The following is a 26221-nucleotide window of genomic DNA, read 5'->3' as shown; positions in this document are numbered from 1 at the left end:
ATTTGTTGGATTAAATGGTTGTGATCATGCCACGTGGCAGTTGGATTGATTTTGGTCTTGTGAGGGTCGAAGGGTATTTTGGTAATTTTACATGGTGAGGGGTAGAATTGACATTGCATATGCACTAACCGGATGACATCCAGTCAAAGGGGGTCATGCTGTGAAATTGGGGGTGGAAGTCTAATAATGGAAGAACTTGGAGTGTAAGTCTAATTGGCAAAGTTGCTGGGGGTATTTTGGATTTACTAGTGTTACCCCCCTACTAGATGAGCCAATTAGGATTACCCCCCTGCTAGATGGGTAATTAGGGTCTCCCCCCCAAACACACGGCACATCCAAGTCAACTTTGGTTGACCGTTATCCTTCAAGTCAAGATAAGCAATATGACACTACTACCCTTACCTATATAAAATTACCAAAACAACCTTTGACTTTATCAAGACCAAATCTGTCCCGACACGCGTTACCATCTGGACATTCTAATCAACAGTTTACCACACACACTCAAATGACACTATTACCCAAAAAAACACGTGGAAAAATTTGTAAAATTCATTTGGCATTAGATCGAACGGTTGCTATGACTCATGCAGATAACGTCTTCTGCAACACACTTCCCTTATATTAACCAAAAAAAAAAAAAAAAACTTTCCCATACTAATCTTTAGCGCCAGTTTATCTTCTGGGCAAGTGTGAGAGAATGTATTGTGATCTCGAGAGTTGGGTTTATCTTCTACAACACGCTTCCCTTAAATTTTAGTGTAAGCTTGAGTTTTTCATCGCCATCAGCAAACTCCATCGTCAAGATTAGCAACTTGTTCTACATAATTCTCGAGATAACTTCAAACTTCAAACTTTCTTCCATCAAAACTTGTTTCAAAGTTTTTAAAGTGTTAAAAATGGAATTTTTGTTTCAATAATGAAAAAGGCAATTTTTTTTTTCAGACCTGGTTTTGTACGTCACATTTTAGGTTTATATTTTTTGTTGAACTGTTTTAACACAAAAAATCGCATTTAATCCCATGTTAACAGGAATGGCACTATTGGATAAGAAGAACTTAATTGATACATTATCGTGGGACCTTTAAACCGCCACTTGATGATTTGAAGGAGAACTGTTTGATTGAGTTTACTGAGGATTTTCAATTGTTGTATATTCATGAGGGTAAGAAGGTGTATGTGAAATCCGACCAAGAACTATTGTAGATGTGGGGAGTATTTAAGCCTGATAATGCGGATTTCTATCACATGTTTATTGAGTTTGAGAGGGACGTTGCTGAGTTGGTTGATAGTGTGGGTACGGTTGTGCCTACTCCCCCAGACTTTCCACCACAAAAAGCAAGTGAGGAATTCCATTTAAGTCAAGAATTGTCACCACAAAGGCCAAGCAAGAAAAAGAAGAAGCGTAGTAAAAGGGGAAAATGTAAGGAAAAATTAGTACTCATAGATGAAGATGATGGTGAGTTCTTCGCAAACTTGTATAGTAATACATTTGAATGTTTTGATGAGGACTGTGATGGTGAGTTAGCCCTCCTATTTGGTCATGCAAAGAGTATGACAATACCACCACCACTGTTCATGAATGAGGCTGCAGCACCAGAAGTTATTGTTGATGAGATTGAAGAGGATGAGGGATATAGAAGCACACACTCGTGTGAGGATGAGATGGAGTTTCAGATGCCGCAGTGCTGTGAAGAATTTTTTGAGTTTGTTAGCGGGACAACTAATATGTATCCTAATGAGGAAGATGATAGCATATAAACCATTATGAAAAAACCAATTGTGTGGAATATCGGAATGGAGTGGCCAAACATTGCTAAGTTGAGAGATAATATTCGGGATTTCTGCATAGAGAATAGGTTTGAAGCAAAGTTCAGGGACAATGAGCAATATAGAATTAGAGTTTTTTTGTAAAGGAGAAGACAAAGTAGGGATTGCATGCCCATGGGTAGCTTATTTAAGGTTGTTGGATGATAAATTCACAATGAGATTGATTACTTACATAGATCAACATACATGTACAGCTAACACTAATCACAAGAACAAGATAGCCAATACAAATTGGGTGGTTAGAAAAATTGCCGACCAAATGAAGGTATGTTACTTGCGGATTTCCTTACTTTGCATAATTCCATTAATGTTTTAAAATTCTTATGGATTTTTTTTTGTTATTTAATTATTTAATGGGTTTATTTAATTATTTATTTTTATTTTATTTTTTATTTTTGCAAGGTTCATTTTAAAACCATGACTCCAAATGCGGTTGCGGCTGAAATATTGCACAAACACCACATTAGAATAACTTATTGGACAGCATGGAGTGCAAGAGTTAAATGTTTGCAGCATATATATGGTGATTATGGAACTAGTTACAATTTGGTGTCTGTGCTTTGTAATGAGGTAAGTTAAGTATTTAGTATGTATGCTTGTATTACTATTTTACGCTTTCAGTATGTGTTTTTAGTATGTGTGTATGCATGTTAAGTTGTAGTTACTATGTGATCTTTGCATTTAAACGTGTGTATTTATATTCAACAGATATTGGAAAGTAATGGTCCTTTGTCTATTGCTAGACACTTTAAAAATGGGAAGAACCAATTTGAAGGGCTGCGCATTTCATTTAATGCAAGTATCGAGGGATTTGTACTAGGCTGTAGACCTTTAGTAGGATTGGATGGTTGTTTCTTAAAGGGGAAATATAGAGGGCAAGTTCTGAGTATGGTGGCCCTAGATGGTAACAATGGTCTCTTTCCATTAACTATATACATTTGTAGGTCTGAGGGAAAGCAAACATGGGGTGACTTTTTGGGTTTGATGCAATCAAAATTAGAAGAACACCCATGGCCTATAACATTCATGTCTGATAGGCAAAAGGGATTGATTGAAGCTGTCAAACTTGTTTTTCCTAGAGCATCACATAGATTTTGTTTTAGGCATATGTTTAAACACTTTAAAAAGACATTCAAGGGTGAATATATGGAGCAACTAGTATGGGGGGCAGCCAAGGCCTACAAAAAAAATGAGTTTGAAAGGTGCATGAAAATTATAGAGGAGTGTAAGGAGGCACATACTTGGTTGAAGAAAGAAGATTTAGAATCATGGGCAAGGTCTCACTTTGATCATGATATCAAGTGTGAACATGTAAGCAACAATTTTTCTAAATCTTTCAATAATTGGATCTTAGCGCTGAGGGATCTGCCTATTGTGAGTTTAGTTGACAAATTCCATTTGATGTTAATGGATATGAGGTACACAAGGAAAGAAAACTGCCAAACATGGGACCAGGAATTTGAAGGACTTGTGCCAAGAGTGAAAAAGCATATAGACAAACTGATAAATAAAGTTACAAGCTGGGATGTAACTTGTTCAAATGAGGGCCTTTTTGTGGTGCGGAATATGTATGGGGACAGGTGGACAACTAATATAGTGGATCATACATGTACTTGTGAGGTGTGGCAGGTCACTGGAGTGGTGTGTGTTCATGCTGTTGCTGTCTTTTACCCAAGGAGAATGGAATGGGCATAGTACTGCAGCTCTTACTTTCATGCCTGCAACTAAAACTTGCATACTTGAACAACATCAAACCCATGAAAGACATGAAAGATTGGCCTAAACCAGTAAGTTTCGTATCGTATTACTTTATTGTAAAGACTCAAATTCTCGCTAAGGGTATTTTTGTAAATTTCATATTTAACCTAGGGTCATTTATGTAATTGGTCGGTCGGGTTTATATTTCAAACGTACGTAACTTAATGAGACTTAACTCCGACTCATAAGTCACGTTAGGTAAGTTTCCTAACCATATCCTACGAAAATTTGACAAAATGCCTTTTTTCGAGGTTAAGCGGCTTTTAAATTCGCAGAATCGAAGTTAACATCTTACACGCATGAGTGGGTTATTGTTATAAAATCTGCGGTGAGATAGAATATAGGAGATTAAATTTAGCGGGATGGGCCGGAAAAATAATTACGACGCGACGTCAAATGAGTTAGTGGTTAGGAGTGAATTAGGACTTTAAGCCTAACTGAGACATATTGGGATTGGGCCTTAATAAATCGGCCCAAACAAAACAAAAATCGCGAAACCAAAGTATCGCACCCAATTTCTCCTTCTTCCCCAATTTCGCTATTTCTTAAACCCTAGGAGAGAGAAACCCAATTTGCCCAAATTCAATCGACCCAAACCCAAATTTCTCGCACCCAATACATAGAAACCGTGAATTCAAGTGTGGAGATGCAAAAATCATTGGAATTTCATCGGATCGCAGAGAAAGGTGAGTGTGATTTCGTCTCAATTAGATAATTAGATTTAAATTTCGATGGAATTGGATATATTGATGAAAACTAAGTGAATTGGGGGGTGTATTGATATAATTAATTGAATTGGGGAGGTATTGATTGTAATTAATTGAATTGGGGTTGTTGGATTTCGGCAGTACCAGTTTGGAGAAGCTAGAGTGAGCGAAATTTGGTGGAGCAGATAGCTACGGAGTTATTCTTACTGGCTAGGTAAGAATCATTAATTATCCGCTCCATTTGAGAAGTTTATATTAGATTTACACTTGTTTAAGATCACGTTGAGTATCGAGTGAGTGAGAAAGAACACCCACTTAGTATTATTAACGTCAAGAAAGAATTACTACGCTATCTACAATATTCAATGTTAGCATTATTATTAACTTAGTAATATTCAACGTTAGTATTATTAACGTTGAGAAAGAATTTGGTTTTGATGCTATCTACAAAACCAAATTCTTAACGTCGAGATTCTTCTCGACTTTCGTAGATAAGAATTTCCTCGTTAGTTTGATAAACTCTAACGACCGACGTATACATATGATGTTATAGGAGTGAATTCGAGTGGATTTGGTTAAGTGGACTCAATTCGGTTAAGTGGGCTTGAGGAGAACGGAGCTTGCTAAGGTAGGAACTTACATACCAATATATAGCATGCTTATTGTCATGCATGATTTGATTGTGTTAAATTGAGAAAAATAGTTTGTGTATCAACCATGCATGTGTATGTGATATCCATGTTTTGCATTGTATTCCTCGATATAAACTATATATATGGATAGCTTTCGTGTGAAAGGGTTTTGTGAAATCGGGGGAGCGGGGATTTATTTTCTTGTTAAAAGAGCAAAACTGGTTTTGGGAAGGGTTCTCGTCTCTTGTCTCAGTAAGGAGACAGAGAGATAGATTTTGTAATGCGGGTAAGGATTATCCGGTTGTTTGTAACTAGGTGTGAGATTCTGGATTGTTCCTGGAATGGTTGTTGTTATTTACGATGATTCGCCGTTTGGGAATCATCGGTTGTTATTTACTATGACTGGCCCGTTTGGGAGTCATAGGTTGCTTTTATTTGATGGTGGGAAATCCAGGAACTCACACCTACAGAATCAACAGTTTAAAAGGAAAACTAAATATGTAATTATAGTATTTTGAAATAACCTTTTTAATACAAATATATATATATATATATATATATATATATATATATATATATATATATATATATATATTATTATGTTTATCACAAGGGGATTTGGAAAAGAATTGGTGAATTCCTATAAAGAAGGAACTGTTGTCGCATTCCGGAGACGGCAGTTTGCTCTAGGATTCCAACTGTGGGGTACACCTTTCGAGGTGGTGGACCACATTTAAAGGGATGCATCACAGGATGTAGTCCGAATTCATTTTCTACTTTTCTAGATAACCATGGTTATGCGTGTCACTTGTTGTGGTGATTAACTTGTGTGAGGTTACATGCTACCTCGATGAGGTTTAGGCCGGTGAGTGAGAGTTTAGTCCACTCCTAGATGTGTGTCAGGATCCTGAGCAGTTTGAAGTCGTCGAACAGTTGACCACCGTAAGTTAGGTGACAATGACAGATGGGAGTCGTGGTCCGCGGGACCCCACCCGAGCCCTAAAAGCTTTGGAGATTTTGTGTGTAATGCGAACACAACAACGGCATTTCACTCCCTCTTAGGTAAAATCGAAAACAACGGTGCATGGTTCACACCGGAAAATCTTGAACCGAGATTTGCCTGTGGATCGGGTGAAAGTACCCGGTCGTACCACCATTCATTCTAATAGGATGCGGCGACCACAATAGTTGTATGATGATTGTGAAAAACTATACTTTGAATATTAACGAAGCATGTCGAAATGATTTCTGCTAGTTAGTGATGTATGTATATAGTCACGATATTTGAATACTTTTATGGAAACCCTGCATGTTTTAAATGATTTCTATAAGTAGACTATTTATTGGTTATGTGCGTTTCTACTGGGCATAGTTGTTTGCTCATCCTACTTAACATTTCGTGACGAGCCGGTTCGCGAGGAGGCTTTTCCTAACCCTAGCGATGATGGTTATGGGGATTTGGGAGGATTCCCTTATGCTTGACGAGGACAGAGTCAAGTTCATATTTTGGGTTGTATAGAGATAGTCTAGTTCATTCTTTTGTTGTATATATTGAGAGCTAGCTCATTTTGGATGTAATACCCGATGTATTGGAGTGTAGTTAATCTTAAACATTTTGGATATGTATATGGACATCATAGTTGTGTATAGGGTGAAGATTTTGTATATATATGGTTGTTGGAAGGGTATTATGAAATGTTCAGGTTTATGACAGGTTTTAGGGTTTACGAATGTCGATTAAACAAAGGAAACTCTGCCGAAATTTCGGTAGAATTGGGATGAGTGTCAGCCTCGAGATTCACTCCTCGTCCTCGGGATGTGTGTGTGTTGGGTCTCGGGGCGTCACATTTATGTTTTAACTATGATGCTATGTTATAACCCTTGTATTTAAATATGATGTTCAACTATTTTTAAATAGGCTGAAAAAGACATTGTTCTTCCACCTCCATTTGAAAGAGGTGTCGCGAGACCTAAAAAACAAAGGAGGAAAGATAATGATGAATTGAATGAATAGACATGTAAGAGGAGGAAAGTGACATGCACGAGGTGTAAACAACCAGGGCATAACTAAAGGTCATGCAAGGGATTACCAGCATCAGGAACAGCTCAATCAAGGGACAAACCAGCAAAAGGTATCTTTGGTATCTTTAGATATTGTTTGCTTATAGTGTGTTTATATGTGCTTTTGTGTCTTATTTCAGGCAAGGAGAAGGCTGTAACAGAAGAAGAACATGTGACAATGCCACCAACAACTAAGAGATCAAAGAAGATAACGGAACCAGCTAAGAAGGCAATCACTCCAGCTAAGAAAGCAAAGGTAACCACTCCATCTAAGATAGCAACCACTTCAGGTAAGAAGGCAACCACTCCAGTTAAGAAGGCAAAGGCAACCACTCCAGTTAAGAAAGTAACCAGTCCAGGTAAGATAGCAACCAGTGTAGGTAAGAAGGCAAAGGCAACCAGTCCAAGTAAGAAGGCAAAGGCAACTAGTCCAGTTAAGAAAGCAACCAGTCCAGGTAAGAAGGCAACCATTTATCTTTCATTGCCTCAAACTGTTGTTAGTGATCCTCCCATTCATCCTTCATTGCCTCAAACTGTTGTTAGTGATCCTCCATTGCCACCAACGAAGAGATCAAAGAAGACAAAGGAAGCAGGATATAAGAAAGCAACTGTGTTTAGTGATCCTCTGTTAGTATCAACAATCTCTACTCCACCACCATTGCTAGAAAGAAATACCTTTATGGCACCACAACATAGGCATACCATGAGAGACTTGATTGACAAGCAAACAACAAAAACAAGTTTAATGTTCAAGTCCCCACCAACAAGCCTTAAGGGTCCAGCAACAAAAGCATTTAAGCCTCCAGGACCAAGCAAAAAAAAAAGGCGAGGGGTCATCGAAGAGTAAGCCTTGGTATTAGCTGTGTGTAAACCTTGGTGTTATTAGTTGGGAGATGGTACTTTTGGGTACAAGTTTGTTTTTTAGGGTTTTTTTTGTGCATTACAAGCGCTGAATGTCGATTAGGAAATGTAAAGTATTTTGTGCAGTTGGGAAATGTAAGGTACTTTGTGTATTTTGTGTTGTAACAATGTAATGACTATGCTATTTGGAACTATGATATGAGTAATTAAATGACTGTTACTTGAAATGTTATTGGGTACATTGTTTAATGTCTTTATTGTTGATCAAATTAAGTTCATGTACATGTTTAGTTTCTGTCTACATGTTTGTGTTCAATGAAATGAACGTGTCCCTCTAATGTCTTAGTGTTTGTCTACGTACACATCTATTTGCAAATTAAAATGAAATCAAACAATATTCAAGTTTTTCACATTAACAACAAATACATAACCATTATTACAAATTTTCTGTTTGAATCCTTCTCCTTCCACAGTAACTTGAGCTTCAAACCCCTCACAAAGATTCTCAACTTCCACTTGCACACAAAGCTTCAAACCCCTCATCCAATGATCGTCGCAACCACAGGAGATACATCCACCCTTTGAGACGCTTGATTCACATATTGCTTGCTAAAAATTGAGAAAAATAAATATGTTTCAAAATTAGTAATACCCTTCCACTGTATTATAAATTAGGAATACCCCCCTAAATTCTAAATTGGAACAATATTACTATTGAATGAACCCAAGAATATATATTGGAGAAATTTGAAATACCTTCTTATCTGATGGATTGGACGAGCTTCCAATTTCACCCCCACCCATTATTCCTTCAATTTGTTTGCAATGACTAGTTTGGAGAAGACCCACTAGTAATTTTGACACGTGTACGGCCAGAGATTATAACATTTGACTTGCTTTCTTACAATAATGAGTGGGGTAGTTTGGTAATTAAAATGGTCATTAGGTGATTTTTGGACCGTTGATTAATGTGTGACAAGATGTTGACACGTGTCCTTCAACTATTCAAATACAGATTTGGTCTTGATAAAGTCAGGGGTTATTTTGGTAATTTTACATGGGTAAGGGTAGTAGTGTCATTTTGCTTATCTTGACTTGAAGGATAACGGTCAACCAAAATTGACTTGGATGTATCGTGTGTTTGGGGGAGATCCTAACTACCCATCTAGCAGGGGAGATAATCCTAATTGGCTCATCTAGTAGAGGGGTAACACTAGTAAACCCAAATCTAAAAAACTGAATTTTGGGCCCTTTTCTTGTAAACTTGGTGTTTGTTTGCATTCCGAAATCCAGAGAGAAAAAAGTTAAATTGCAAAACAAGCAATCTAAGGCATTCCTTTGCGTAGATATTTGTTCAAATCTAACCGTAAACGTCGTTTTGCATTTCAGCATCAACAGCATCACTTTTTGTCACAGATTCTTTGCTCTTGAATCTTGATTGCCCACACAGATTGCAAAGGTGGGCCCCTGTAATCTTTTGCCTTTTCCTTTCTATATGGGAATAACCTAGAGCCCTACTACAGCAAATTGTTCTTAAGTTTTCGACTAGGAACCGGTTTTTAAAAGTTTAAAATCGAACAAAGCAACTTTATAATATGTGCATGATGTGAAATCATACCAACAAACAAACTCAATTGTCAAACTAAAAGACTAAAACCGATCATGTATAATGTTCAGAAATGGTTAGCTGGCATAGTTCAAAGTTCAAATGAAAAAGGGCATGTACAGATATTTCATTGAAATATTTTAGATTTTGAGAAACAAAATTGGTTTACTAAAATTCGATAAGAAGCATATATATTGTTATTGAGTTGAACATTTCTGCCATTTGAAAAATAACTTGGCCAAACTTGGGTTAACAATTCAATTTATCAGCTTGTCGAAATTCTAACTAATCCATCCATTTCAATATTTGAAAAACTGAACTTTATCCTAAAAAAAAAGGGTAAATTTCTGATTCGGCCATGATAATGTTACTTTGTTCTTAATCTGGCCATTGTCAGCAACTCAGTGCAAAAAGTTGCTAACATTACCCCACTAGTTGTTGACAAAATGCGTTGAGTTGCAATTTGTGATCGAATTGGAAACACATTGACATTATCATGGCCGATTTAGAAATTTACCCAAAAAAAAAAAAAAAACTGAAGATGAATAGTCTAGAATCTCAATCAAAATTGAGAAAGAAGCAGTATGGTACTATGGTGCGACAATGAGTACGTGGAGTCTATAGGCATGGTTAGTTGGAGTTGCCATTTCCTGGGCATGGGACTATGGGAGGCAGGTGGGAAAGTAAAAGAAAAGCCCATAAAAGTTGCTTCTGATTCGACTTAAAGCTAAAAGGCCGCGGCGCGCACCCACCCACCACTCCTATTTTTCTTCTTTGACAAATGTTGTGGCTTTTCAAACACACACAGCGACATGCTCTTCCTAAGTTCCTAGTTCCTACATTGCAAATTTGCATGGCCTAATTTACCTTAGTTTTATAGATTCTAGCATATATGGCTTAATAATACCGCATTTACTTTTGTTAGATAGATCTATCAATGATTGTTCAGGTAGAAAGCAACCAAACCCTAATAAAAGTTTTTGTCCGCCTAAGGTAGAATAATGTTGGTTTTTTGTAACTACGTATTTTTATATAATGTGTCTTATTTTTTGGTATCCCAGGGGAAGACAATTATGGTTTGAAATTTGGTAGCACCCAACCTCCTGTTTGGTGGTTGGGAGATCATATTTGCAAAAAATTAATCTAATCTAAAATCTAAAAATGTCTTAAAGATCATGATCGGTTATTCACGTGTTTTTTTATTATATGTCCAATAGTAGGGTTGTTCTTAGTCCAGTTTCTACCGGTTCCTATAGAAATCGTAGGCTGAACCAATATATTTGGTTTTCTAAAAGTCTAAACCAAAACCGAATCGAACTTGAATAAAAAGCGAGATAAAATTTAACCGAATGTTTGGTTCGATTGTAGATTTGGGCCTTGCCATTTGGGATTTCTATCAAACTTCAAATCGAAGCCATAATAGGCCTACTGACAAGTTATAACACCAATCACAAAAAACAAATATTCAAGTGCTTAGTATTGTAACATGAACTATTTAGTCAAAAAAAAAAGCAGTAATAAGAAAACTCTAGAGTTTATATATATCGGTTCGGTTTGGTTTACGGTTAACCGAACCTCCAAACTAAAAACCGGACCTAACCAGTCGGTTTTGTCTTTTAAAAACTGAACCGAACCGAAAAAATAAAAAATCATTTAATTTTACCCAGTTCAGCTCGGCTCGGTTCGGTTTGGTTTTTCGGTTTCCCGGTTTTTTTTAACAGCCCTAGTCTTAGTCCATAGAACCCTCCCCTTTTGTTTATACATCAATGCAAATGTCTTTGCGTGTTTGTGTCAGTGTGTAATTTATCTTTTATGATAATTCATGTCATCTCAAACCAGTTCAGTGCAAGTTTTCCCTCCTGATTTTGAAATGATCACAAGTAAAATTACAATTCTGCCAATTCATAACATATTAATTTTAGAGGATTTTGAAGTATAATCTCATTAATCTGTGTCTATAAGAAATAGTGGTCTGGTCCCAGCTTCATGGAATTCAACTTTGCCAAAACAAAAGTATTTGTTTTCAAGCATGGGCTACAATTCCTACAATGATGTTTTTGTACGTTAGTTATAATTTTACTGATAAAGGTAGAGGTGAAGTGGTTTAAGCCCCGCATTTGTCGCTGGTACAGTATTAAGAACAGTCACACGTAGTTCCTCACCGTGAATACAGAAATGTGGATCAAATGTTTGGCCTTTTTAGGCTTTGGCTTTTTGTGTTTTGTCCAACTTCTCCATCAAAAGTTAAATCAACGAGAAAACAGAGAAGAGGGAAATGAGAAACATTTGTTATAGGTTATAAGTACCGCAAGGATTACATAAAACCAATTTCCTATATCACAGTCTCACCCACTTTTTCATTCTTTTACAGTTTACACTGATTGGTAGCTGATTCAGTTCAATATACAAAGAGCATGGAGTATCCAAGAAGTTCCCTCATCGATTGGCCTTATAACTACCAAGGAAAGGTAAAGCATCTAAAATGTGCATTTCCTCTTGTGTTCACTTGATGCCTTCATTTGTTTTTTAAGTTTAGTAGTCGTTTTGGTGTGGTGTTGGCTTTCCATGATAGGTTTTGTTTAATTTCACTTCTGATCATGCAGAGTGTCGAAGAGCTAAGACATTGTCTCTTTTGCACTACTTTGGAGCTAGAAACAACAATACTAGCAGCTCAAGAGGAGATTAAGAGGAGGGAAGACCAAGTTATCCATCTCAAAGAGCTCTTGAACAAAACAATTACTGAGAGAGATGAGGCCAAAGATAAATGTCAGAGTCTTCTCATGGACAAAGTCATACTCTTTCAACAACTCCAACTCCAAAACCAAACCACTCCTCTCTCTGGGGTCTCAAGCATTGACGAAGGAACAAGACGAGGGGGCGACTCGAATGCTGGACTATCCTCCTCAGACTGTGGAGAGAGCATTGTTTCATCTCCAGTTTTGGATCCATTTGCTTCACCATCAATGGCACACTTAATCCCAGAGAAGCCACTTCCAGAAAAAGGAAAACTATTACAGGCAGTGATGAAGGCAGGGCCGCTACTTCAGACACTGCTTCTAGCTGGACCACTCCCTCAATGGAGGCACCCACCTCCACCACTGGACTCATTTGACATTCCACCAGTGGTTATACCCTCACCACCACAACCTACACTTCATCTCGTGAGTCAAAGCCCTCCCATCAACACCAATAGCAGCAACAACAACAACAACAATAACAGTTGTGGTAGTTTCAATAAAAAGAGGAATTTGTTGGTTTATGAACGGTCTGATTCATCCACCAATTCAAAGTACCAAAGAGTTTGATTAAATGCAAGCTTAGAAAATCACTTTTCAAGAGTATTAGACTATGTTATCTAGCTCATGCCCTTAGGATAAAATGGTTAGTTGTTATGATTGTACTAAGTATATGTACAGTAAGCAATTAGGTTTAGAAGGAAGATCTATTAACTTTTGAGCAAGTATGCTCGAATGTGTATGATGGTGCATGAGTCCATATCGCCACTGTAGTTGAATATGTGGAGTAGTTAGAACTGGTAGATGAATATGAACATGGAAGTGGTTATGTCCAACTACCAGGTTTCCTAGCTTGTCTGGTAGTGGGCCACATTTCTGAATCAAAGATTTAGCGTAGCTACTCTAATTGTTTGTTTGTAGTATTTCAACGAACAATGGTTAATCCACAGAATTTCACATACTCAGTCTCGTTCTTTCCTTTAGTTGCAGCCTTCCATCATTTTTCTGCTTAATATTTTTCGCTCAACAAGTATGTAGTTTGAGACCATTTCAAAAAGGAAAAATAATAATGAAAACAGTTTAATAGTTTTACACAATCTTGAAAAAAACTTTCTAAAATTCTTCATTATGACATTGGATCATAGCAATTTTTAACACTGAGATTTTAACAATTTTCTTTAGTTTAAGTATACCGAATCATTCATAATTACATCCTAAGCACCTATCAAATATTGCTTTTTAAGCCCTTCCCTGCAATACAAGATGCTTGATCTCTAACCAGGGTTTCACCAAGGCCACAACCATAATCTGTGGTTGGGAATGTGCTTCACAAGTTCTAAATCCAAGGGTATTTTTGCTAAAGCCTAAAGTGCTCAACCAGTCCAGCACCCCTACATGGCTACGCGTCTAAGGAATGAAGTGTAGACCAGGACCGACTGCACTCTGTAGATGCAATCGTCGCTAGGAATAGTAAGAAATTGGAATGTTAGGCGTGTAGCAGCAACTACGATGGTTCACATTCTCACGATTCATAAATTGGACGGATACTTCAAAAGTCTTTGATAAGATATGCTGCTAATTGTTAGGCAGGCTGGCATGCAAACCATCTTTCTTAGTCTCGACCCTTGTCTTTCACTCACATGGAGGTCATAGTCATCTTTAGGTACTCACATATCACCCAAAAGCCAATGCTATTAGTTTGTCGACAATGAAATCTAAGACGTGATACATTTGTAGAAAAGAAAACGCGTCTATACTATGTGGTGCACATGTTAGTAACTAGAAAAGAGCAAGCTCCATCATTGAATGGGTCCCCAACTCCAACTAAATTATCACTGCACCTCAATTATATAGAGCTCACTTTCACAGAGACCTATTTCATTGATAAAACAAAAAGACTGATGAAAATTTTCTGTGATGATTGATGAAGAATAAAGCTTGAGAAACAAAAGCAAGAACATTAAAGTTGGACGTGATCATCAAACCTTACTTCTGCTTTACAAGAACAAACCACAAGAATGGATCATGGTAGCTGAACGAGGCAGCATCATTGGCCATTACACTTTTTCCTCGAAGGGAATTTGGGCAGTCACTTGTCAAAAGCGAATATGGTAGGAAGGTGCTCCTTGACTTGGGTAGAAATTTTGTACAGAGGTGGAAACCATAACCTGGGAGGAGCATCAGCTTTAGCACTAACCTAAAGTTGAATGGGTAACTAAACAAAAGTCAGACGATTAGAAAAAATGGGAGGATTGCCTACCAAAAAAGTCAAACAACCAAACAAATTAAATATTCATATATTGTTGATACAGTGATACTGATGAGAAAAACATATAGATGTACTGGACACATTCCACCTAAAGACAACTGTTAATATACCAGAATAATATTCTGAAGATATACTACGAAAAAAACTAATGATTCAGTTCAGTTACACGAAGGCTTCCAAACAATCGCTACAAATAGGAACATCCATCCCATGACCAATCAACATCCATAATCGACACAAATCCATTTTGACATGAAGTTTCATCCATCAGCGTACGCTGACAGAGTACAAGCTTATCTATGTACACATGGCACTGCAGGGGTCAGTTAGAAAAGGCCCTGCCATGTCAAAGTTTTTTTAGTTGAAAGGAAATGTATTCACCTCAATCCTCTTGTTCATCTTGATTGTTTGACTGGTGAATCTTTTGAGAACGATACATCTCAGCAACCTGGAACAGAGTTGAACGCACCAACCAAAACATATGCATGAGTATAGCTTGGAAGCGAATTATTCATTAGGATTACTACGTATGAATTTTTCCCCTAAGAGGTTTCCTCAATGTTTATCAGGCTAGAGCTCACATCTTTACCTGATCAGATGATGTGGCTTGCTCTGGGGTCTTGTCCTCTCGAAGACGTAGCAAACGTGGAAACCGAAGAGAGATGCCCTGCAAGACAAAACAAAATAAAGGGAAGGAAGTGTACAGAACAGACAGTCAGACAGAGAAACATCAAGCACGGAATAGCCTTATGCAATCTAATATTTAACCTTATTTGGATCAACAACACCGGTTGCAGCACGATGAACCGGGCTAATACTCAGATCTGCAGCTTTAACCTCCCATACCTGAGAGAGAAAAACATTGGAGGTTTAGCGTTAAAACCTCCGAATTAAAATTCAGAAAAGCTGTTGTAAGTACACAAATTAAAAAATAAATAAAAATAAAACAGAAATGAATTTTTGAACATATAGTGTGTGCCACTGCACTGAAACCAAGAGGGCTTAAGTACAGCTCCAGAATCTCCCGCAGAAATATGAACATACTTACACCCACACACAGATAAATAAATATATAAATAAATGGGTTAGTATGGTGCATGCCCTTCCCGAGTACTAATAATTACCATTTAAATTGAACCCTATGTTACAATCAATTGAGGAATCATAAAGCACTAAGAACATTAAACAATGAGCTCTCTGACCAACTATTTTACACAATCCATATGGAAAACAAAACAATAATAAGGCTAGTGAAGAAGCTTAAACATAGGTTTCAGTTCGGATGACGCAGCAATTAAAAGTATATATTTGAATCTCAACTGATAGTGTGTTCTGTCAAATCCTTCATAAAACAGCTTCTATTATTCAGAGAACCATGTAAAGATTGCATTCCAACATGTTATTTTTTTCCCACTGGAAGTGTCCTTAACAAAAAGCGGGGTAAGGAGAAGGTCAAAAGAACTGCCATAAACTCCTGGTAAAGGAAAACGCTGTTTGATAATGGTTTCTCCTGGTAAAGAAAGTGGCTGCAATCAACATAAATATGCTCCTAAGCAAAGAATCCAAAGATCCATCCAGAAAATTGCTTATATTCCTAATCAAAGCAGAGTTCACATTGCAACAAAAAACAGCACACAAATTCCTAACAGATATTGTTTGTTTGGTATTGAAAAGAGGCAACAAAGTACTTTAAAACAACTTGTGGCACAAACTGGAATGTTTTTCTCATCATTCCTTAAACCTTGGAGGGCAACTTCTAACATCAAAGAAGCACTAAGTAGTAAGCTCATACTACAATCACTTTCTAACAAAGCATCATGGATTGCGGATCACCTCCCTAAAGCTATTGTTTGGAACTTGTGGTAGAAGAGGAACACAAGAATATTTGAGCAACTAGAAAAATACATCCACAAGGTAGTGGAAGGGATCAAAGAGGAGTTACACGATTGGGCATGTGCTAACCCATGTTTCAAAGGGGTGACCTACCAAGACTTTATTTGTAATTGGGATACCCTTGTACTATAAAAGGGTTTGTAACCGGGCATAGGGGATCCTCTTGGGCATTGAGTAGCTCCTTGCTACTTAGCCTATTACTTGTAACACTATATCTTTATGTTATTATTAATGAATTGATTTTTACCGATAAAAAAAAGAAAAAAAACTATAGTCTAGAGAATCTGGAAAGCAATGATGATTTAGGTTTCCAAAAGAACTCGCCATTACCATAGGTTTCAAGACATCACCAAGGGACAAATTGTTTTTTGTCAGGTGTTCATGTAAAGATCACTAAGTTATCAACTACGATAAAAGCAAGTGGAGAAAGGCATGATGTTATGTAAAGGATACAAGAGATATCGTAATCACCTCAGTTGGTTCAAACCATACATCTGGATTAACTGTTTCTGCAAAGCGGTAGTACGACTGAACATGACAGAAATGAGGATCAATTGGGTGAAACCATAACTACAATATCAATCACTACATTCAAATAAATTAGAGAGCTATACCTTTGCTTGGGGGATCACTTTCGGACGAAGACTGGCAGAACGCTCTTCAAGCATAGCTTCAGAAAATCCAGTGCCTAATTCAACCAAACAAATATTCCCACGACATGAATAAATATGCTAAGCTAGTTGATACTTAAGTTTTAATGACAAACTCCAAACTCAACGAATGTATTCCTTGCCTATCTTGCATATGCTTTGGTACTCGTCATTATGGTCGTCATAACAAGCAAGCAAAAATGCCCCATAAACACCTGCGTGAGAAAACTCATAAATAGTAGCTCATGGCATGGATATTGTGCATCTACTATCAAACTCATGTGGTAGAACAAAACCATATAGAATACTTAAGGTGGGATTCAATGTAAGAAGCAACACGACTTGGTCAGCGTTTGATGGTAGCAACCTGTGCGTTTGCCACGGCCATGAAACGCAGCAATAGGAACTAAATCTAGTGAGTCCCCCACACTGCAGAGGACATCTGACATTTGTCAATATTCGAAAGATTGCTCTAAATGAGAATAAGACTACTAAAATAGCAGTATACAATAGCAAAAGGTATATTGTCTACTACCCATCCATGTAATCCTTCTTCAATTTTAACCAGTTAAGTGATCGCTTTGAAGGCTCATATGTAGCATCACCGTTCAATGTCTTAATTATTAAACCTTCACAGCTGACAAATCAAACGTTGGATGGAAAATTAGCATGATATAGATAGTGAAAAGCAATCAGAGAGAAATAAAATATAGAGGAGTTGCACCTTTAAACTTGCAAGATCCAACATTTGCAGATTATGCCTACTACATAAACTAAGTCTAAGTTTGCTGTATCATGTATCGGTTTCTCATTTTAGTGCAACATGAAATATAAAATATGCATAATGTATTAAGAAAATAATATGCATGTAATAAACATAATATATTTTGAATACTATGTATGCATAGTACTTTAAACAATCATAAAAATAATAATGGAAGACTGGTTTAAGATCCAGTGATCAACGAGTCAAAGAATTACTCTCCCTTTTTGAAAGGTAACACCCATGCCACCCTTTAAGCTTCTGACGTACGATTTGCTCTACAGGTTCCCACATGGTAAGGGCGCCAAGAGGAAGCTTAAGATACCTCGAAAGCAGACATCCGGCAGAACATGGAACACCCAATGGCTCCAGCCCATCCTCTCAACATCACTCATGTCCAAACACTTCACTTTTTGTCATATTTCCCTTAGTACCCGAGATCACCTCAAATCAACAAATGAACCCACGAAGGAATCTAAGATGTGAGAGGTCTCTATCCAAGAACACCACAATGCCACCCTCATATTGCAGATGAGAGACAAGGATTTGTTCATATCCCATCCTAAAACCCTGGATAAAAATAATCATCCTGCTCATATCTAACCCTATCCGATGCTCTGGAACTCTTAAAGAAACCCACAGGCGAACCATTAATCAGAATCAATAAAAAAGAAGAAGGCACATCTCCTAACCCATTTCCGCCATTTCTAGCCATTTCCAGCCAAAGACTTCAAATAATCCATAAACTCCTAACTAACATGGTCATAAGCTTTAGTTAGATCTATTTTGCAGATTGGACCTAGTATCCCACCAACCTCTCTATCCTCAATCTCCTCATTAGCGACCAACACCCAATTCTATAATGACGGCCACTTACAAAAGACCCTTGGTACCCTTGCTTCTCCGCAATAAGGTTAAAGATCACGCCTTTCAATCTCACTGAAAGCATCCTAGTATGATCTTATACACTACCAATCAAGCTGATAGGGCGCAAATTACTAATATCTTCAGTTCCACTCTTTAAGCTATTGGAAAGGAAGGATGTCTCCCAAACCTCCCCAACAATCTCCATAACATGCCAGCACTTCCTAAAAAATTAAGTATTGAAATCATCTGGGCCAGGCGACTTATCGGTCCCCAGACTGACAATCACCTCCAAACATCCTCAACCTCACCTATATCTCTGCACTCTCATCCCTAGAAATGCTTGGAAGGGGGAGATCATCTACAAGTGGGTGTCTACCTCCAGGCTTAGTATAAAGACTTGAGTAGAAGGAAACCCATCCTCTCTCAATCGATACTCTTCCCAAATAACACTACCAGCATCCTCAAACTCTTTAATTTCTAGCCTTTGCTCTTTGGTGGAAAAATTTAGTATTGAAATGCCCTACCCTAATATATCTTACCTTAGCCTTTTGCCTTCAAGACATCTCCAAGTAAACCATCCATCTTGAGGTTCCTTTCTTCCTCCTTGAGATCGACTTTCCTAATATCCTAAAATAGTTTCCCCTTCTTCCTGTCCACAGGAACAAAAACATTCTTGTTCTACTCTTTAATATTACTTTTCATAGTTTGCAACTATAATCCAATAGTTGCTCTATCTCCATCAGTTCACTATTTCACCACTCTTTCACATTCTCCACAAACTGGTCGTCATTTAACCCCATGTTTACGAAGCGAAAAGAAGTGGGGCGTTTCCTTTCCATCACGCTTGTTAACAAGATAGGGTGACGATTGGAAGTCGAGCTGACAACAACCGATTAGGCTAGAAAAAGGCCAACTCTCCTCCCACTCCGTACTCACAAGAAACTGATCAAAAAGAGAAAATCCACCAACTCAAATCTCCGAATAACTGGATAAGGCATCCTTTTTTTATCAATAAAACTCACTTCCATTCATTCACATTCAAAAGCTACATGGTACAAGTTAAATGTAATGATCTTATGTAGCAAGAAGCCACAGGTCCTACCAACCATCCCCTTTAGCTAACAAGAATATCCCCATTACAAATAAAATCTGTATAACCCACTCCTTGGATGCTTGAACACCCACTAGCCCAATGGAACAAGACTTCCTTGATCTCTTCCACAATCTTGTGTATTTATTTCCCTTTGTGCTCAAAGATCCTCATGCTTCTCTCCTTCCATAAAATCCAACAAATTTCCTACTGATACTAGGATTATGACCCCCTTTTTCTGCTAGTGCAAAAACCTAACCTTGTCGAAATCACCTCCTATACACCAAGAACCCCTACAGTAAAAGCCTAAACTTCATCCAGTTCAGCCCAAAAACAGGAAATCAGCCCTCAATAGACACATATTATGACGCATGTATCAACGACTAGAGTACAAAGCACTATTGTCCAATGAGGTCCTGTAAATTGATGGTTATCATACAATGCTAAGAATCATGAGTGGGTGGACAATGTTGCATTGGAGTTTCCACACCAACACACTGCTTAAAGGATAGTAGAAATAAGCAATTGTTTGCATTTTCTGTATGAAAACAGGTAAATACTAAATATGAAGGTAGCAAACAATCCATTTATCTTTGCTCCTAAGGAGCACCACTCGAAAACAATTACAGCAAATGACCTTAAAATACGATGAAAGAGAACCAAAAATCCAGTTTTGAAGAATACCATATTATTATAGTAATTTTTGTTTGACCAAATGAGCTGAAGAACTAATCAAGGTCAAGGAGAATCAAAAAAGTTTAAAACAGCACAACTAGGATGCAAGCTACGATACCCGCTATTAACGGCAGCATCAAGAAACTTCTGTATTTCTTCAAGGTCATTTGATGTTATTGCTGTAGCAAAGTAAAACTCTCCTGGTACTTCCTGAAATGAATTATAAAGAAGCTGCAAAAAATTGCACATATGAGTTTGTTCTGCTTGACAAATATTCAAGGTATGTGGTATAGTTTCTCTCTTTCTAAGCATCTTAGAAGAGAATCTCTGAAAACAAAGTACAAGCATTTGGTAGATGGAGTCCATATTCCATGCAAAGTGTGATCTCTACCTCTTCTCTTTTTTGTATTTGGTATTGGATTCAAATTGACACAGGAAAGTTCTTTTCACCAGTTGTATCAAAATTTTGGAAAGTAACTTGCCTACAAATTCAAAATAAGTTTCTCTCCAAATTGTTTGCTTAAAAAGGGGGAAACTTAGAGAGTGTGACTTGTGGATAGAACAAGAGAGGGAAGATGGATGATTAAACTTTCCTATGAATCTGGATTCCACGAACCAAAAACAACCTAAGAGAATACACTTATACAAGAACAGCATACCTCTCTGCGAACTTTAAGTTGCTCTTGAAGTAACGACTGGCCATTGAGATACAAAATATCAAAAGCGAAGATGCAGACTTTAACTGTTATGTCACTCATAACAACCCCTTTACGAGCACGAGTGCTAAGGACCTGCACACAAGAATAACTGCAGTTATGGATAAGTAAAGAGAAAATCAATCATGAAAAAGGAAAACGAACGGCTTGCTGTTGTCTATCATAAGCATTCAGAGGGGCAGCTATGGACAATAGCAAGGAACAGCAACATTCAATTGAACCTAATTGAACCACATGAATTAACAATTATATATTTACACTGATTTTGACAACAGCAATAGATGACAGGTATTGTGAACAATATTGCTTCTTTTTCTCCTTATTGGGGTTTCAGATACTACTGATACAAGATGAAGTTCCCAAGTCAGAACAGAAGACACCACAGGGATAGACCATGCAATTACTTTCCGAAACCAGTGAAAAACAGAAAATGAAGATTAACTAAAAAGTGTAAAAAACATCCATGTTTGAATAAACTGTTCCTCATAAGGCGTCGGTATAAGATGGAGATATGTCAAAATTTCATGCTACTAGTTCCCTAATTATCGAAAAAACTCTTCTTAATGTAACAGAAAAAAAGCCTCTATCTGTAAAATGCTCATTTCAATATGGTATCAGCTGTAGGTACAGCGACAGATGTATTATATATCCTACTCAAACAAAGTTTATAATGTGATGAATCATATGAAACAAATTCCTCTCTAAAAGCAAATTTAAAGGACAATGACATCAAAATAGAGAGCATATTGATGTTATCTATACCACTTCACATCAAGAACTACAGCATAGAAGTACTATAGTGCATACTGATGTTACCTATACCACTTCACATCAAGAACTATGACATAGAAGTATTGAACTTCCGTTGCATCTCATAGGACTTGAACCATAAGATGCATATTAGTTGGAAGAGTGAACAACTTGTGTTATACATTTTCTTGAGGTTGTTATCTACATTCTTCAACTGAAACAAATGGAAGGTTTCATTCCAGAGCAATGACAACTTTGTATTGCAAAAAGAAACAAAAAATTGGAACAATTTTTTATTTTCCCCTTTTTCTTTTGAGAAATAGAATACCATGCAGTGTATCTAAAACATCAGAAATTTGTAGAAGAGCAGAAAAATATTGAAAATATCACTGATGAAAATTCTTTTTCAATTGAAAGGCATTTCTTTCATCTACTAGGACACCATCCTAAGACTGTGCTTGGAAAAAAAAGGTCTGTATCCTAAGGAGCAATAATGGTCAATTAATACCTGGAAGGGTAGAATTTTCTGCTTTTCACGGTCGTAGGCAACAACTTCACAGTCCAACACAAATGATCTTACGGACGAGTGCTTGAATCTGCATTCCAACAGTAGCAGTTAAGATTCCTTTTATTGACATATTTACCCGCTTTTAAATCCAACATAACATACATTCATAGAATCAATCTTCTCGCATATAACAAAAAGCAGTGCAGTCCATTTTGTCATTACCTGAAATTATAACTGGAAAGCAGCGACTCGGGTAAATTTCCCTATACCTAGAGAATCTAATGTAAAGGTGGTCCCTAGATCATTAGACACTCACCTTTTATTCTTTTTTAAAGGGTAAGTAAGAGAAAGGAGATGACAATACCCACAACAACCATATTATGTATATCCGGATGCTTAAATTCACACGACCATAACAAGCCAAAATCAAGATCCCTAAGCAAAAAGCGTGCTATTAGAGACTGCATCTTCATTCCAGACATTAGGAGTAATTCTCATACCCCAAGTCATGCACAAATCATATGATCCTCACCTTCCGAGATATTCATAGAGTCTAAAAACTGTTTCCAGTCTTGTTCATGTAATATAATTGACCAACTAGGTGAAGACCATAAGAATAGCTGTCCTCAACGAAAAATGATTTCAAAACCCAACTTTGAAGTTGCAATGCCAACATATGCACCTTGTTGAATATGTATGATATTTCAATGACGTCAACAGCGTATTAGTATTAGGGGAGAATACATGTTAGTTACCAATGAAATACCACCCAATTTACACGTGTAATCAGGCAGCATGAAGTAAACTCTTATTAGTACCAGCACACAGAAGGATAAAGAAGAGGAAAATAAAGGAGGAAAAGTATATGAAACAACTCTACCTTTCAACTGAACTAACAACATCGGGAAACTTTCCAGTATTTCTTTCAGCATTACGACTGTATATCTCGACTGACCCATCCTCCAAGTAGTGTATCTGCTTATCGTAAAAGTAAAGTTTTAATAAAAGACGTGGAAAACAGATATGTATATGCATAAGGCCACAAATAGTGAATTTATGAACATCTGAATAACTGCATATGAATTACTAAGTGGTGAAATTAGAAATCTATCCACCTGAGCACGTTCACCATCATACTTGTATTCACAGGTGAATTCCGTATCCTGAAATTTATCTAGAATCTCAGAAACACCCTTGGTTGGTTTAGCCAGCATAGGTCCAATAGGGACACCTAGAGTAAAGCTACATGTTTCTGATAGCTTGCACACACCACCATCTAGAAGAGCAGCTATAATAAGATCATAGTTGGGGAGCACAGAGTACACTTGTTTGACAGCTTTTGCAGCCTGAAAAGTCACAGGAACATATGAGTGGATGAGAAAAGACTACCAGAGCAGTATTTGTATAGCAAACTGAATATACAATGAAGTATTACTAACACTAACACAAACTGAGCGCACAGCAAAAAGCTTTCCTAGTTACACATGAGCAGATTTATAAAATATAAACAAATACCATAAGCAGATAATAAATTTTCAAGCAAACATCATTTTTTTCTCTCTCATCATAAGTGACACCTTTAACCAACATGTTTAAAGGCAAAGGTGCTTCATGTGTGTTGCGTACTATCCTATCAAAGGTTCAGGGCATTGCAAAAGGAACTATTCCCATTTTCCACTTTAATGTGTCAACTACATTAGCAGGTCAGAATTTCTGTCCAAATATTTCCATTGTTTTCCAAATATACAGGCACTGTTTTAAAAAGAGATAAAATCTTGGATATAACAAGGCCAAAAGATGGGACCCCACAATACAGAGTGTTTTGTTAATCAGTATCTGTCAAAGATAAACAGAATCTCGAACCATGAGTCAAACAGAAAACTCTCTGTGCTACCAATAATATTTCCTTATTTATTTAGATATACATTTGCTTAGCAGAACCACCAGGTCGACCGTGCAGCATTTGTAGCCAAGTCCTTCAGGTAATGGCATAACTTTCAAACAAGACTTTGGAGCTTTTAATTGGTTATGTACATAAATATCCGGATAGGAACTAACTTCAGCGCAGAACACAGTGCAATACTAGAAGGCACTGAGTCTACACCTGCTGTTAGTGCTTTTGGGAGTGGTCACCTCACATGGGACTTGCAGCCCATGCAAACTACAGTAGGAAAGGTAAGATGGAGATGAAGGCCATGCAAACTAAGTTACATCTTATAAAACTGAAGTTTATTCAAGTCCACAAAAGGGCTTCATATAGGGGATCTATAATTTGTTCACAAGATAAAAGTTTACAAAGATGAAGAACAAAAAAAAGGGTGTAGAAAGACATCTTCTTAGGATGTCAACAATAGTACAATACACTTGTATTTCCAATCTAACGGAGGCACTATAGCACAAAGCCACAAAATAATATATTCATTCTTCTTCACTTCCATCATCAACTAGATGTAGATGAATAGACAAATAAAAACTAGTAAAACAGCTATTCTGAACACTGAAATTCAGTCATGCTATATTAACTAACCTCTTCAAGAGAAGACTGGGTTTGTGAAGAAGGAGCTGATTCCTTTTCAGAATAAACAGCGGCATGCCCTAAAGCTACCAACAAAGTCTGCTCAGCCAATCCAATTCGCAACTTTGACTGCACCAAAACATTCAACATAGTAAGCAAACCGCAAAAGTAAACAAAATCAACAAAAGACTATCTACAGACGTTTAAATCATAACCTGCAGTAGACGAATTAGATACTGAGGTTCACAATCCGTAGCAGCAACAAGAAGTCCTTTAATATGGTTCTTTTTCTTCTCTTGACTATTATTTCCCGACTCCTGATAACATTCATAATCAAAACCGGTAAATAACAAGACCAAGCATGGACTACAAACATACATTAAAAAAAAAAAAAACCTAGCAATGGCACGAAACGTATCCAAAACTTTAACAACAGTCAACGGAGCAGGCTTAAACATAACCCTCTGAGACGAACGGCTAGCTTTCGCAACAAGTCCCAAATCACCCAATGTCTAAATATACAGCAGTAAATAAATAAAAGCAAGAAAGTAAAAAATAAGAACATAAGTAAAAAGTAACAGAAGACATTACCTCTAACTGGCTTTTAATATGAACAACTTCCCTACCATAAGCTTCAGCTAAAGCTTTAATAATACTAGCATCCCCAATCCCCAACTCAATCCCTTGATGTGCCGGGGCAATTTTATTGGCGGATAAATAAACGACAGATATTAAATCTTTAGGTGTGGTATGAATAACAGTTGTAAACACATTACATAATATTTCCGTTATTGTGATTCTACTACTTTCATTTGCTATCATATCAAATGCTTTCGCCAGAAACAAGAACGGCACTGACTCTCCTTGTTTCCAATATGCCGATAATTTCGGTTTCAGTTGTGAGATTTTTGTTTCGATATTATCAGGTACAGGGTTAGGGTTTTGTTTAAGTTTTTTTGGAGGCGGGGTGGTGGGTTTTGGTTTTGGCCTTTTGTTTTGCGATGCGGCCGCACGGGCAGCGGCCATTAAGACGTCGGATGCGTTTTTACGAGTGGGATTGGGATTGGACATTTTGGGGATTTCCAGATTTGCTTTGGGTTTTGTGGAGAATGATTTTAGGAATAGTGAGGAATAGCGAAGACTGATGAGCATTAATTAATTAATCAAGTTTTGGCAGTTGGGAGTGGCGGGAATAATTTTTTTGCCCAATCTGCGATCTATAAATTAGGGAAGACTTAATTTGGGCCTTTTTTTCTTTTGGGCCCGTGAATTTTTTTCACATTTCCCGACTCGCTTATCACATGTTTTTTAAAATAGTTTTAAACGTTTTTCTTC

At 37.2% G+C, this 26221-nt stretch overlaps 3 protein-coding genes and 1 long non-coding RNA gene across 11 annotated transcripts; 2 read left to right on the top strand and 2 right to left on the bottom strand.

Annotated features, from left to right (window-relative positions):
* Window positions 1-1101: 1101 nt before the first annotated feature.
* Window positions 1102-8076, top strand: LOC147487374 (protein FAR1-RELATED SEQUENCE 5-like). 2 transcript variants are annotated; one of them, XM_086573397.1, is made up of 6 exons: window positions 1102-2095; window positions 2233-2400; window positions 2539-3617; window positions 6846-7059; window positions 7129-7443; window positions 7532-8076. In XM_086573397.1, exons 1-3 carry the CDS (start codon window positions 1883-1885, stop codon window positions 3523-3525), a joined length of 1368 nt encoding a protein of 455 aa, XP_086429523.1. In that variant the 5' UTR covers window positions 1102-1882; the 3' UTR covers window positions 3526-3617; window positions 6846-7059; window positions 7129-7443; window positions 7532-8076. The 2 variants fall into 2 exon arrangements, with proteins under 2 accessions (XP_086429523.1, XP_086429522.1); XM_086573396.1 differs by having other exon boundaries at window positions 7129-8076.
* Window positions 8077-8231: 155 nt separating this feature from the next.
* LOC147487373 (uncharacterized) lies at window positions 8232-9133 on the bottom strand. Its single transcript, XR_015202643.1, has 2 exons — window positions 8606-9133; window positions 8232-8458 (listed from the first exon to the last, which is right to left on the bottom strand). It is a non-coding gene; the product is annotated as an uncharacterized LOC147487373 (long non-coding RNA).
* Window positions 9134-11687: 2554 nt separating this feature from the next.
* LOC147487372 (uncharacterized) lies at window positions 11688-13151 on the top strand. Its single transcript, XM_086575291.1, has 2 exons — window positions 11688-11923; window positions 12059-13151. The coding sequence occupies exons 1-2, from the start codon at window positions 11870-11872 to the stop codon at window positions 12758-12760; spliced, it is 756 nt and encodes a 251-aa protein (XP_086431417.1). The 5' UTR covers window positions 11688-11869; the 3' UTR covers window positions 12761-13151.
* An 815-nt stretch (window positions 13152-13966) lies between these two features.
* Window positions 13967-26141, bottom strand: LOC147487371 (DNA ligase 1-like). Of its 7 annotated transcripts, none has more exons than XR_015203304.1 (19): window positions 25478-26141; window positions 25284-25398; window positions 25102-25205; window positions 24899-25015; window positions 23487-23717; window positions 23252-23346; window positions 22372-22459; window positions 21057-21188; window positions 20516-20628; window positions 17538-17639; window positions 17370-17431; window positions 17146-17217; window positions 16967-17040; window positions 16824-16880; window positions 15228-15305; window positions 15049-15126; window positions 14841-14907; window positions 14176-14405; window positions 13967-14063 (listed from the first exon to the last, which is right to left on the bottom strand). XR_015203304.1 is itself a non-coding variant. In XM_086575287.1 (18 exons), exons 1-17 carry the CDS (start codon window positions 26036-26038, stop codon window positions 14842-14844), a joined length of 2145 nt encoding a protein of 714 aa, XP_086431413.1. In that variant the 5' UTR covers window positions 26039-26141; the 3' UTR covers window positions 14052-14405; window position 14841. The 7 variants fall into 7 exon arrangements, 5 of the variants coding, with proteins under 5 accessions (XP_086431413.1, XP_086431411.1, XP_086431412.1 ...); XR_015203303.1 differs by having other exon boundaries at window positions 14176-14358; XM_086575287.1 differs by having other exon boundaries at window positions 14052-14405.
* Window positions 26142-26221: the final 80 nt, after the last annotated feature.

The sequence above is a fragment of the Coptis chinensis genome, chromosome 7 (assembly GCF_015680905.1).
Source record: "Coptis chinensis isolate HL-2020 chromosome 7, ASM1568090v1, whole genome shotgun sequence".
Taxonomy (NCBI): Eukaryota; Viridiplantae; Streptophyta; class Magnoliopsida; order Ranunculales; family Ranunculaceae; genus Coptis; species Coptis chinensis.
This window is presented reverse-complemented; position numbering and strand designations above follow the sequence as displayed.

What these genes read in the sequence shown, in the direction of transcription:
- LOC147487371 (XM_086575287.1), bottom strand. Translation starts at nt 26,038, where the DNA reads ATGCTCATCAGTCTTCGCTATTCCTCACTATTCCTAAAATCATTCTCC. An exon ending in AACTTAAAGTTCGCAGAGAG is followed by an intron (nt 20,629 to 21,056) that starts GTATGCTGTTCT and finishes AATTTTTTGCAG; the next exon opens with CTTCTTTATAATTCATTTCA. An exon ending in CCAAAGCATATGCAAGATAG is followed by an intron (nt 17,041 to 17,145) that starts GCAAGGAATACA and finishes TGGTTGAATTAG; the next exon opens with GCACTGGATTTTCTGAAGCT.
- LOC147487374 (XM_086573397.1), top strand. Translation starts at nt 1,883, where the DNA reads ATGAGCAATATAGAATTAGAGTTTTTTTGTAAAGGAGAAGACAAAGTA. An exon ending in AAATTGCCGACCAAATGAAG is followed by an intron (nt 2,096 to 2,232) that starts GTATGTTACTTG and finishes TATTTTTGCAAG; the next exon opens with GTTCATTTTAAAACCATGAC. An exon ending in TGTCTGTGCTTTGTAATGAG is followed by an intron (nt 2,401 to 2,538) that starts GTAAGTTAAGTA and finishes TATATTCAACAG; the next exon opens with ATATTGGAAAGTAATGGTCC.
- LOC147487372 (XM_086575291.1), top strand. Translation starts at nt 11,870, where the DNA reads ATGGAGTATCCAAGAAGTTCCCTCATCGATTGGCCTTATAACTACCAA. An exon ending in CTTATAACTACCAAGGAAAG is followed by an intron (nt 11,924 to 12,058) that starts GTAAAGCATCTA and finishes CTGATCATGCAG; the next exon opens with AGTGTCGAAGAGCTAAGACA.